General features: G+C 50.4%; 1 protein-coding gene across 2 annotated transcripts in view; it reads left to right on the top strand.

Moving 5' to 3' along the window:
- The first annotated feature begins 858 nt into the window (after positions 1-858).
- The window catches only part of PTGFRN (prostaglandin F2 receptor inhibitor), a 77,401-nt gene continuing 64,780 nt past the window's right edge, over positions 859-13,479 (top strand). Inside the window, exon 1 of one of the 2 annotated variants that reach the window (XM_057720258.1) lies at positions 859-1,233. In XM_057720258.1, the coding sequence (XP_057576241.1) occupies positions 1,185-1,233 (49 nt within the window). In that variant the 5' untranslated portion in view covers positions 859-1,184. Of the gene's footprint in view, positions 1,234-1,347; positions 1,775-13,479 lie in introns of those variants that run through there. The other variant, XM_057720249.1, reaches the window with a different exon arrangement.

A 13,479-nucleotide genomic window follows, 5' to 3' on the forward strand; every position in this document is an offset into this window, starting at 1 on the left:
TCCCTGAGAAGTTTTAAACAATGAACACTAAACTCTTCCCCCCCAATACTGGGCCTTTTGTATTCAAATCAAAGGCACAAAGCCCCATTGTGGGGGGAAAAAGAATCATTACTGGCAACCAGTTGTGTCCAGTTAAAGCAATAAATAAAAAGTCTGAAGAGTACATTCCATATGAAGCGCTGTAGCTATTAATACACTTGGGTTCCCAGCGTCCGCCCCCACCCCGCCATGGGTCTATTTGTGGGAAGTGTTCATCAGTGCCATAGGCACCCTGGAGAAGGAAGGAGGCGGGCGAGGGGAGGCCAGGACCCCCCCCCCCCCCCCCCCCCCAAGCCTCAGGGCAGCGAGCAGAGCCTGTGAGATCTGGGTTCTGGTCTCGACACTTCGCTGTGAGTTCTCCGACAAGGCACCCAAACGCTTACTGCCTCTGCACCTTGGAGGCCGGAATCCCCGGCCTTTAAAGTCCTTTTTAACCTCTTTCAGTCCTGTCTGAATAATATTTAGCCAGGTCCCAGCGGCCGGTCGGTGGAGTGCTTAGCTCGGGACGAGGGGGTGAACGTGCGGGGAACTGGAGCCCCGCGTGGGTGCCTCCAGGGTGGTGGAACGCGGGGTGGCTCGGAATGTTGCTCGAGCGATGGGATTTCCAGACGAGCCTTTGCAAGGCCAACTTTTAAAGGTCGGAGGAAAGTCTGTCGCGGGGCGGGGGCCCCGAGGGGAGAGCTGGGTGGGCTCCGACGCCTCCTCCCCTTTAAGCGGGTGGCCCCGAAGCTGCCTCCGTTACCTGGAGCGGGGAGGGGCTTGGGAAAGTTTGTGTTTGTTGCTGGCAAAGCGCCGGATGGGAGGCGCGGGCGGGCGGGAGGCGCTGCGGTTCTTCCCTTCTGCTTTCGGGAAGCGGTCGGGGCTGCACGCTCGGCTCGGCGGGGCGGCCCTGGCGCCCGGCTCCCGGTGCCCGGCCGGCTGCAGGAGGAGGAGGAGGGCGGAGACGGGCGGGCGGGAGCGGAGCGAGGGGCGCACGTCCGCCCCAGCGCTGGGATTTCTCGGCTCGCGAGGAGAGCGGAGCAGGCGCGCGGCCCAGGAGGAGCGCTGACTCTGGAGCAGCCGGAGCTGGAGGAGGAGGAGGAGGAGAGGCGGCGGGGAAGGAGGAGGAGGAGGAGGAGGGGGAGAGTCGCTCCCGCCCGGCGAGCATGGGGCGCCTGGCGCCGAGGCCGCTGCTGCTGGCGCTCCTGTCGCTGGGTGAGTGCGCGCGGGGCCCGGCGGGGCGCGGGGGGCTCGGCCGGGCGCCGGGGGAGGGACCGGCGGGGCGCGGCTGCCGCGCGCGGCCTGGGGCGCCGACGGGGCCGGGGCCGCTCCCGCTCCCGGAAGACCGGGCCGGGGTCCGCGGGCGGTGAGGCCCGGCGGGGAGCGGGCGCGGATCCCGCCGGGCCGAGCGCGGGGTGCGAGTCGCCGTCGTCCCGCATGCAGGCCGAGCCTCGCCCCCACATGCGTGCGGGGGAGTGGCCCGCGGCGGCTTCCCCCGGCCCTCCCTACCTGTTAGCCGCCGGCAGCCGGCTCACCTTGAACTCCCGGCCCGGAAGGTGCCTGCGGTCCCGGCCCGCGTCCCGGGCTCGGAGAGGAAATCTGCGGCTTGGATCTGCCCCGCCGTGGCCGAGAGCGGCCGAACCGCGCTCCGCACACACTCCCCGGCGCCGAGCTGCCTTTCCAGGGAAGCGAGAGGATCCACCAACTTCTTTCCGCGAAGGTCACCGAGTGGCCCAGAGCGCTGCAGAGAAAATCGGTGTGCGGGTCCCTCCGTCATGTTAGTTGTGGCTAGCTCTTCTGCCTCAGCCTTCTCCTTCAGCTCCTCTAGAAGCTGCCTCGCTGCATATTTGCACACAAAGACCCAGGAGCCTTGGCTTCTTCAACTTTTCCTACCTGTTACTCTTTCTTCCTTACTGTCCTCTGTCTTCCACCCTCTCTAAACCTTGGTGCCTCTTGCTTATTTGCCCAGCGCCCTCCCCCAACCCAAGGAATCTTTGGTGTGTTATCCTTTCCTTCCCCTCTCCATCTTCCATTCACCCGTACACACAGACACCATCTTCACGTCGTATAATGTGATTATATTAATATAACCAAGTGGTTATCAGCCACAGAAATAGTCTGCTTATTAAGTGCCCACCATGGATCACGAAGGCAGGCTCTTAAAAGCTTTGCTCTTCTTGAAGCCCTTTGGTCAGTGACACCCAGAACAGAAGGAATCTTGTGACCTGACCGGGGGTTCTCTAACACACCCCTGGAGAAGGCAGAGCTGAATCTTTTATAAAGCACATGGTGTGTGGTGTCTGTCCCAGCCAGGCCCCAGCTGCAACACAGGGTAAATGACTGCTCTGCACGTATGGCCAAGGGTCCCAGTGGAGGCCTTCCATAGCCACTCCCGTCCTGCTGGCAACAGGCCCCGCACTGTCCCAAGCCTCGTGACTCTTGTGCTGGGGGGCCAGCCTTTCTTGCTGCTACTGTGTTTTCTTCCTTCACCTCGGAGGGGTTTTCTGGAATTCCTCCCTAGTGGAGCTCACCCAGCCACATTGCTTTAGCTGCAACCAGGTGCAGAAAGCTTCCAGATCTTTCACTTAATTTTGTAGCATCTCTTCCAGGGTCTTGGATCCTAGTGCTTTTATTCTCTTCCTTTCACTCTAGGACCCTTGTAAGTTTTCTGTTCGTTGTACACTGCTGGTGATAGTCCGCACTCATTACATAATTGGCTGATGTGTCTGGGTCACGCAGGGCCATGGCCACTGGTTGCACAGAACGTGCACTGCACAACTCTAGGAGCTAGCTGCTGCTCACTTCGTCCTCTGTGTGAATGACCCTCTCTAGAGTTGTGCAGTTCACAACCCCTGCACTAGTTAAGAGGGTGGGGCCAGGTAGAAATTTGGAAAGAATGTCTGTGAGATAACTGGTAAGAAAGAAGAAGGGAGAGGGGCAAAGAGAGATCAGCAAAAGCAAAAATGGAAATGGGGAAAGTACAGCTTGGGGAAGTCTTGGAGGTATATCAGTATATCCTGCCCTGGCTGGACATCATGTGTCGACTACACGCAGGGAGTGTCTGTGGTGTCACCAGCCAATGCCTTGTCCCCTGACAGTCCCTGAACTTCATGTTCACCTGCTAACTGTGCCGTACCGAATCTCACTTGGTGTGGCTTCCGCGTGACCTCTGGGAGGCCCTCCCTGTGGTACCACTCTGTACTGTACTGATTCCTGAAACCCAATATGTTGATAAGCTGGATCATCTTTCCTCTTGTATTGCAACCTGGGCATAATCTTGCTGTCACTCTCTCTGTCCTCTGTGTTCACACTGTCGCTCTACTCTGTTGCTTTTCCCATAGTGCAGACTCCGTGATCCATCCTTCCTATAGCTAAAGCTACTGTGCTAGCTGGGTTCTGATAGCTCCCCACACAGATCTGACATCTTCCTGTTTGACTTTTTCCCCCAGCCTCCCTTCTAAGTTCAGGATTGTTTTTGGAGGTCCCACCTTTGCTCATTGGTCCCTTATGATTTTCTTCAGAGGATATTCTGCCCATTGTATTCTCTCCCTTCTAGTCTTCTCTCAGATTAAGATGCTTCACTCTAAGGAACCTGTTTGCTATCTTTTACATAGGATGTATGTGAACCTCTGGCCTTTCCATTTCCCTCTCCTTTTTCTCTCCTCTTACCTGTGTATTTCCTTTTTCCCCTAAAACTACTTCCTCCATAAAGCTTCCCTAAATGAGTCTACCTATCACGATCACAACAGAACCCATCCAGCTTCATAAAGCAGGTTTTCACTTCCGTTGCCTATGTCTGGCCTGTCTCATTCACCCATTTAATACTGCATTTCTTGAATGCCCACTGTGTCCATAAGAGTGTCCCAGACAAATGATCAAGACACAGTGTCTCACTGAGTGGTCAGTGGCGGGTGGGTGGACAGTTAATAAAACAGCCAACCATAAGCCAGAATGAAATACCTGACATAGAAACCAAGTACTGGTAGGAAGCAAGGAAGAGGATGATTAATTTTGACTTGGGATTGGGATTGATTTTGCTGAAGAGGTGACATTTGAGCTGAGTCTTGAGGATAATTAGTATTTTGCAAGAAAGGATGGAAGAGCCTTCCTGGCTCTGGGGAAAGGCATCCAGTATGGATGAGTGAAAGTACATGGTTCATTCAGAAAGGGCAAGTAAATTCCGTGTAACCGAAGGTGGGAGAAGGAGTACCGGGGGGGCAAACTGGAAAAGTGGGTCTGGGATGGATTCTGAAGGCTGTTCCTGCAGTGGTGCCGCCTTCACTGTGTGGGTGGGCTTGTTGGCCTTGTGGGTGCTGCCACGGCAGCCTGTGCTTCTCCCATCATAGCACTTATTTATCTCACTGTATGTGATTGTCTGTTCCCGGTCTGAATCCCCACCCTGATGATAATCCCACAGGGCAGGGACCAGGTTGGTATTGTCCACTACCGTATTCCTCTTAGTAATCAAGTGTCTGACATAGAGTAGGTGTTTGATAAATATTGGCTGACTGAAGGAATGCGTGTATATATCGTTTTATCTGTGGGTCGTCGTTGAAAATTTGCAGCGTGAGATTGATGCAACGTGGTGATGTGTTTGAGGAGGTCAGTCCTAGGGTGCAGCATGAATTAGAGAGTGGAAGGTGTGAAGATTGTGGAGAGGGATTAAAATACTCTCTTAATGTGTGTCTTTAAAAAAAATATTTGCAAATCCATCGAAATAGTTTTTAAAAAACAAAAACATTGCATCTGTATTTTAAAAATCCAAATAACATAGGATATTGTATTACTGTATTGGATAGGCTAAATTGCTCTAACAAATAGACTCAAACCACAGTGGTTCAAACAATAGAAGTGTCTTTCCTAACTGTTCTTGGTGGGGTTTGGGATGTTTCTGATGAAATAGTTGGGTGTGATCACTGTTCCCCACAGGCATTCTGGCTCCCAGGGTAATGGTGCTTCTGCTGTCTTCAGCCTGTAGTTTCTAAGATCACTTGGGTTGTCGTCATTGCCTTTCCAGCGCCATGAAAGGGGAAAGAGCATGGAGAAGGATATCTAGAGGGTTCCTGGGCTAAGCCCGGAAGTGGCCCCCATCCCTTGTGCACACACTCCATGGCAGAGGATTTAGTCCAGGCCACAGTAGCTGCAAGGGAAGCTGGGAAATGCAGAGGAACCTGGTAGCCGTGTGCTGGCTACTGTGGAAGAAAAGAAGAACAGATTTGGGGGACAGCTTGCAGCCTCAGTGTCGCTTTTAATGGATATAAGGTAAAAGGATGAATGTGACCACCCTCCCACTGCCCAGGCATAGCCACTCATATATAATGTACGTGTTCGTATACTGAGTGTTTTGTTTGGTCTTTTCTCATAGCTTCTACACAGCGCTCTGCACCTGTCAGGTGCAGAATAGTAATAGCTGTTATTTATAGTGTGCAAACCAAGAGTCAGTGTGCTGAATTCTCACAACAGTTTGAGAAAGGTACTGCTGTTTTCTCCATATTACAGACGAGGAAACTGACACCCAGGAAAGTTAAATGACTTATCCAGAATCATACAGCGACTCCCTGGCTGAGCCAGGATTTGATCACAAGACCCATATTTGGTCTCTGCTAAGGAAAGATTGACCGATGTGCGCCATAATCTTAAACTGTGTATCACTCTCAAGATTAGACGAAAAAGGATGATAGTGGTTTGAAAGCAAAAGTGCCGTTAAAAAGAGGAAGCTCTAGGGGGAGCGCGGCCCAGACACGATTCCTGAAGGGAGGGCGATGCCAGGATGCATCTCTTAGATGTGGAGGCAGCTCTGCAACCCCTAAGGCGTCACCACCCCTGCTCTGAGGAAAGAGACCAAACTGCAGCTTCCTCCAGAAAGCACTGAAGGAGGAGGAACCCTAGTCAATCCATCCAGCTCAACGGTCTTTGAAGCGGTATGGCCTTCAGAGAGTCCTCGGCTCCCATTTTAGCCTTGTTAACAGAATTCCTGTATCTGCCAAGCTGATTAATGCCTGCCCTGGCTATAATTATTCTTATTAGCTTGCCGAATAGGAACTCCGGTTGTCAGTGATCATTCCTTACAAGGCAGTCAGGCTAGTCGGCATTTATATGGCTATTTTGTTTCTGTGCCGAGCTGCTGGGCTGATTTCTACCCCATAGACTGAATGTACATTTTCATACCAGCGCTGGGTCTGGCAGTTAAATAAGGTGTGTGCTTGTCTGTCAGTGTGTGTCTGCGTCTCACTTTATCAAATGAAGTTGGGGGAAGCTGTCAGGGCAGTTCCTACCTATTCCATTTAATTGCCTTGGTTTCTTAAAGGCAGGATAGCAAGGCCATTTGACTCTCTGCTTTGGGAAAATAACTTGAACTGGCAAAAATTCTTCATAATTTATCTTCTGGAAAAGGCAAAGTGCTGCAGTTGGCACCGTCAGTGCTTTTTAGATCTTGGAATATTTTTCCTCCACACCAACTGTAGTCTTTGGGAAGCAACAGAATTAGACCCAGTAGTTAACGCTGTCGTGGACCAGCAATGTGATTTCCAGGAGACTAGAGGTACCGGTGCCTGTGCACACGTAGTTTGTGTTCTTCGAAGGCTGGCTTCTCAGCACTCCCTATGTGTTTGTGCTAGATTATGCAGTCGCTAAGCAGCCTGATTCAAGTTTAAGTATCATGTTCAGGGACCCTAATTGCATCCTGCTTTGCACCTTTATAAGCCTCTGAATGTGAAAGCATTTACATCCCTCAGGATATTTCAGGGGATTGGGGAAGCAGGGTTTGGTTCGTGTTGCTCTGTCTAGGATAAATTTGGCTTAGAACAATAAAGAACAGCACTGTGCGTAAGGGTTCAGGGTACATTTCCGAATGGATGCTACCTTGGAATCCTAATGAAATAAAGGCAGTAATGTAGACAGATGGGGTTACTTCTCAGACCTCGAAAGGGACACCAAGCCAAGAACACCCTAATCACGGCTCTTCCTTGTTCTTACTTAGGGTTGGACAGGGCTGGAACATCCCAGCTTATGGGCCATGGTGAGGGACCCACATGGGGTTCAGGTGGGTGGTAAGTGTGTCAGTGTTAACTTCTGGGTCTAATTCTGTTGCTTCACAAAGACTACAGTTGGTGTGGAGGAACATATTCCAAGATCTAAAAAGCACTGACTGTGCCAGCTGACACCCTAGCCCCTGGAGCCAACAGGTCAGAGCCACCTCGAAATCAGAAGCCCTGTCTACCCTAAGAGTCATACATCTAGTACCGTTTCCTGTGTGTGGTGTGATTGGATGGAAATTGACAGTTCTCTCTCTTACCTGGGGAACAACAGCCCCTGAGCCCCATCCTGGCCTTGGGATGAGCAGTTGGAATATGGAAGATGAGAAGCTCAGTGACATGGCGAGTAGCTCATCTATTTATTCAGGAAAAATTCAGAGTGCCCACAGCTCCAGGCCAAGCATTGTTCTGAGTGCTGGGAATTCCACAGCAGACAGAGCCAACTCAGATCTGCCCTCCACGGGTGGGATGGGATGCATTAGATGCGTGGTGGGTGGTGTCCCCAGAAAGTGCAGCACCACCTGGATGATGGGGGTGGGGGTTAAGGGCAAGTTCATGGAAATGCCCACAGTTAGGGAACAGGAAATGGGAGGGCGAGTTCTGGAAGGAGTGTCACAGGGATGGCAGAAGAACCAGGAGATCACTCTGTCAGAAGCCAGGCAGAGATGGATGGATAGATTAGTTAAAGAGGGAATAGTCAAGTGCTGCAGGAAACCAGAGAGAGAAAAAAAAGCCTTGGATTTGGAGACTGGAGAGGATGGAGGAGGAGGAATGGGGCAGGAGCTGTGTGGTGTGGGGCACGTGGTTTCTGCAGTGCTCTCAGCCTTTTTAGCCCTGAGAGAGGCCCCAGACATAGCAGCTAGAGGTCACCTATATGTTCTCTTTCATTCTCTGTACACATTTTTGAAAGTTTTCCCTCATGTTCCTCTGGGTGTCCTCGTCCACATTGATTGGTAGAATTAACCTTCTCTCTGACAGCTGCGTTGAGGCCTGTTAGTTGAAAGCTGCAGCATGTGGACCTCGGCATTTTATAACCCATCTTTCTCCCATCTTCATCAGCTAAGATTTCACTAATTTGTATTGCAAATAAACCATTACATGTGTGTTTTTAAACCGCTTCTGCTCTTCAGAATCACATAGAGAAAAAACAGGGCTCAGGCTTTGGAATCAGCCCTCCATTTGAATCCTGCCCTCCAACAGTGTGAAACTGGACAGGTTTCTTGACCTCTTGGAACCTTATTTTCCACACATATGAAAAGGGACTAATACCTCTCTTGCAGTTTTTTCACGAAGATTAAAAACAATATGTCTAGGGGACTTCCCTGGTGGCGCAGTGGTTAAGAATTCGCCTGCCAATGCAGGGGACACGGATTCCATCCGTGGTCTGAGAAGATCCCACATGCTGTGGAGAAACTAAGTCCGTACATCACAACTACTGAGCCTGCGCCCTAGAGCCTGAGAGCCACAACAACCCAGCCCACGTGTCACAACTACTGAAGCCCGCACGCCTAGAGCCTGTGTTCCTCAACAAGAGAAGCCACGGCAATGAGAAGCCCGTGAACCACAACAAAGAGTAGCCCCTGCTCGCCGCAACTAGAGAAAGCCCGCACACAGCAACAAAGACCCAACACAGCCAAAAAAAAAAAAAAAAGTTTGATTTCTTATTTAAAAAAAAAAATGTCTAGGAAAAATGCACACATTAAATTTCATGTATGTAAATCCCTAGAACTTTGCTACTCAAAGTGGACTCTGGGGACCAGCAGCATTGGCAGCACCTGGGAGAATCTCAGGGCCCAGCCCAATCTGCTGAATCAGGGTCTGTGGTTTAACCATATCCCCAGGGGATTCGAATGCTAAATTTTGAGAAACCCTTGCCTGGAAGAGTGCTTGACAGTTGGGTTATTTGGAGGCCTGGGCTGCTTTGGCAAACTCTGAGGCAAAGGCCATGGTCAGAGCATCGGAGCTAGAGGAGAGCGGGATGGGGCGGGCTCTGTGGGAATATGGCAGGCGGTCAGCCAGGAAGGGTGGGGCTAACTTAGGTCTGTAGTGGAGGCAATCAGCCTCGTTTCATGACCTTCTCCCACCAGGTGCATCAGCCAGGGAACAAGGCAGGGACATGATGTGATCTCACCATGAGAGGAGGGGTGCAGGAATCTGTAAAATGCTCTGACAGCATCACAGAGACAGTTGGCCGAGGAGTCCAGGTGGGACAGGCAGCTGAGAGGCTGGAAGGCCTGGTGAATCGCAGAAGGTTTGAGGGCCTGGAGGACAGGAGGGTAAAAAAGCAGATTCAGAGGCGCAAGGGAGTGAGGGGGCCAGGAAGGTAGGAGGTGAGGGTCAAAAGGTAATTTCTGAGTTCAGGGTCTTGGAAGTGCAAATCTGAGGGGTAGTAGGCTAGGTGGGTAGTAGCCAGAGTTTTCACCTTTTGTGTCATTTTGGCCAGTTTACCTCTAACATCTGACTGGGTTGGGCTGAATGGATTAGGAGACAATGATGTGACATTTTAAATTTATGTATGTATGTATTTAATTGGCTGCATTGGGTCTTCATTGCTGTGCACAGGCTTTTTCTAGTTGGGGTGAGCAGGGGCTACTCTTCATTGCGGTGCGTGGGCTTCTCAGTGTGGTTGTTTCTCTTGTTGCAGAACACGGGCTCTAGGTGCGTGGGCTTCAGTAGTTGCAGCACACGGGCTCAATAGTTGTGGCTCTCAGGCTCTAGAGCGCAGCCTCGGTAGCTGTGGCACGTGGGTTTAGTTGCATTGCAGCATGTGGGATCTTCCTGGACCAGGGATCAAACCTGTGTCCCCTGCTTTGGCAGGCAGATTCTTAACCACCGTGCCACCAGGGAAGTCCCAAGGGTGACATTTTAGAAGCATTAATCCCAGGTGTTGCAGGGAAAAGGTCTTAACCTGTGAGTAAGATGAATGGGGGTTGGGAGCAGGTATGCTGGGGAGGAACCAACATGAGGATTATTTCCTCCTTAAGAAATTCCTTCCTACACTTTATATAGCACTTATCGTGTGCCAGACACTGCGTTTTCCATATATTAACTTACTTAGTAGGATTCATAACCCCATGAGGTAGGTACTGTTATGACCTCCATTTGATAGCAGAGAAAACTGTCACAGAGAGGTGGAGTGACTTGTTCAAAGTCACACAGTAAGTGGCTGAGCTGCTGGGGTTCAAGCCCAGACGGCCTGGCTCCAGAGCCTGGGCTCATTCCCACAATACACTGTTTTGCCTCTCTAACCTTAGTCCAGATATTCGAGTCAAACACATGTTTGAAAACATAGAAAGGGGTTGATATAGTTAGTTAAGATGTGATAACATTTGTGTCCCTGTCTTTTAAAACCAGAGGCTGGGATTCTGGCCCTTGATCTTCCACTCACTAGTTTTGTGACCTTGAACAAGTTGCTGAATAGCTCTTAGCCTCTGTAAAGTAAGGGGCTGGGCTAGCTGATCCCAAGGCCCCCTTCCATCTCCAGAATTCTTTGAGTCCATGCTGACCCCTGCTGTGGGCCAGATGGGCTGCTTGGTCCAGCCCTGGCTCTTCGCCCATCTTCCCCAGCACTCCTGTCTGCAGCCCGTGCCTTTTATCTCTCACCTGCCTGGCACCTCTTTGCAGCGGGGCTTTGGTGCCTCTGAGGGTGCTGGGAACTGTTTGCTGTTCTGTCACTGCAGCAGCAGCTACTTCCGCCTCCTAGCCCATCCTGTGCGGTGAAACTGGCATCTGTCCTCACTGTGCTCTAGGCTACCGAGGTGTCCCCACCACTGAACTAACTGCATTTTTTGACAGACCTCTGAGAAAAGTCACAGAAACAGTAAAACCAATAAAGCGTTTTTTAGATAGCAGACTGTTCCTTATTACTGATTTTTTTTTTTTTTTTTTGGTAAGTTTCGTTGAGGATATCAGCCACAAGTAAGTTGCGGTTGAGTAATCAGTTTCAGCCCTTAGCAATGTGATTTGTATTTTCTTCCCCACTTAGCTCTCACATTGAACGGGTAGACGGTTATACACCACTGGTTCCCCTTTTCCTGACACCCCCAAACCACAGTGAGAAGGAACACAGACACCTTTAGCCAGGTCCAAATGTTGACACCACTTTGGATTTTCCACCTTCCTATAGAGTAGGAGAGTTGAAATTCTGACATTGCCAATCAATAGCCTTAATTGGCTAAACAACGTGTTCCAGCGTTTGGGGACTCTCTTCCTTTTTATTCTCTTAGCCTGAAAGGGGAAGGTGCAAATGATGTTGGATACAGTAGCAGTGAAAAGGATACATTCCGGAAAACCTCCATGCTTTTGGTAGGAGCCTGTGTTATGACCTCAGTCCTCACTGGATGCCGGCTGCTGCCCAGCCCTCCGGGCTACTTTGAGGTGCACCTGTGGATGCTGGTTTTTGAGGCTCATCAGAAACCCTCTGGGAGTGCGTTCTCCCCTGTGTTTGAAGTGGCGTGCTATCGTATGCTGTTCTGGAGGCGAGGGGGTGGATGGTGCTTTATAAATGCACTGCCCCTCTCTAGGATGTCCTCAGAACAGAATGTTAGCGGATTTGATATCTGTCTAGTGTACTGCTGCTTGGCTTATGCTGCAGTGAGGAGTTAAAAAAAGCAAAACCAAACCACTTTTGGCACAGCTACTCATTTTTCCATTTTCTGAAGGCTGGCACATCCAAATGTTTTCTTATTTATTAGAAGGCATTATAGTCCATCATCTTTGATTGGGAAATCCATACCGTAAGTTCCAAGTTAAGACCATAGTGCCATGGCAGGGGCTTGGTCACGTTGGTCAAAGTGGATGCAGCTGCAAGTAAACACATTGCGCCCAGCTATTAATACACGACATTCCTGCTTTTCCTTGCGGCCTTATTTTGTAGGACTTCAGCAGCATTTAGGGGCTCTTGACCGTGTTTCTGACACTGTGAAAGATGACAAAGGAGTTGGGAAATGGAGTCCAACATGGAAACCGAACCAGTTACAACTGAACAGTAGGATGGATTGTTGGTGCTTTTTAAACATCTGAGTGGATGAAATATTGGATAGCTGTGCATATGGGGCTGTCAGAATTACAGGGATAAAAACGAGGCCTGGAGCTGCTTTATCATAAGGCTTCATGGAGCAGGTGGGTCTGGAAAGCGGTTTGAGCCAAGAGCAGGAAAAGCATTTCAGGTAGGAAAATGACCGGCACAGCTTCGCGGAGGTGGGAGTCAATCCACGTGTGAGATATCCCCATTTGGGGATTAGCTGACTTAAGCTGGAACAGTAAGAGAGGCCTCCGGGGGTGTGGACGTTAAACTCTGGGGCGGGGAGGGTGGAGGGGAAGAACGGGAGCACAGTCACCCTGAACGTTGGCAGCAGCATCCTCAGTGCCCGCAGAGCAGGTAGGAGCCCTCATGCATGAGGCTGGTGAGGCCGGCTGGCGCCCACAGGAAGCCAGTCTGCTAAATTAAGGTAATAAGTCAGGCCATAATCCTATTTTTGGTCGTTTCTTACGAGGAAAATGGCTCACAAAACAATTGCTAATATTCCCCTTAGGTGGTTTATCAGAGCATTCCTTCAAAGGACTATCACCTGAAAAGAGACACAGATAAGTTTCAGAGGGAAGATGGGGAGTTTTAGATGGTTTTCTATGGAAACAAGGTTTATATAATCATGTGGTCTATTCATCAGAGTCCCACTTTAATAACAGTTTGTCCCGCAAACAAGTTTTTTTCTGAATGTCAGTGTGAGTCCCAGAGAGCTTAGTGTTGAACCTGCCTTGTAAGTAACTGGGGATGGTGCCTCTGTTACCGCACCTCTTGAGTGTCACAGAGGCAGCGAGGTGGTATGCACTGCCCAGTTGTACCCTCAGGACCCACAGGCCTATCAGGAGTTATCCTGCAGCCTGCTATGTTTGGTCCCAAGAAAATGGCCCTGGTAAGGCAAGATCTTCTCCAGTGTGTTCATTGACAGCACTGGGGCCTCAGAGCAAAGAAACACATAATCAAGTTTTGACAACTCCTCTTGAAGTCTTCCCAAGTATCCCTCACTCCCTCACTTATAAACCACTCTATAATCTGCATGCACATTGCCCCTCTTATGTTTATATATTGTCTTGGAGTCACTTCTCTTTAATTGGTTCTCTGGAGCCCAGTTCAAGCCTCACTTCCTGGGAGAGGTGAGCATGCATTCTGACCTGGGGTGGGGGGGGCGTGGTGAGGAGAGGCTGCCTGTGTAGTGAGCACACAGCTGCCTCCGTTCCTTTGTCCTGGGCTCTCATCGGGCCCCATTCCTTCAGAGCACGGCTATCAATTTATAATGATCTGTTTACTAGGTTGAGTGTTTGTCTCACCCCAGACTGTAAGCACCATGAAAGCAGGGCCAGGTCTGTTTTTGTTTACCCCAGTGTCTTGGGACTTTGAGTCTTTGAATGATTAAATTATGTGTTT

This window comes from Hippopotamus amphibius, chromosome 1 (genome assembly GCF_030028045.1).
Source record: "Hippopotamus amphibius kiboko isolate mHipAmp2 chromosome 1, mHipAmp2.hap2, whole genome shotgun sequence".
Classification (NCBI taxonomy): Eukaryota; Metazoa; Chordata; class Mammalia; order Artiodactyla; family Hippopotamidae; genus Hippopotamus; species Hippopotamus amphibius.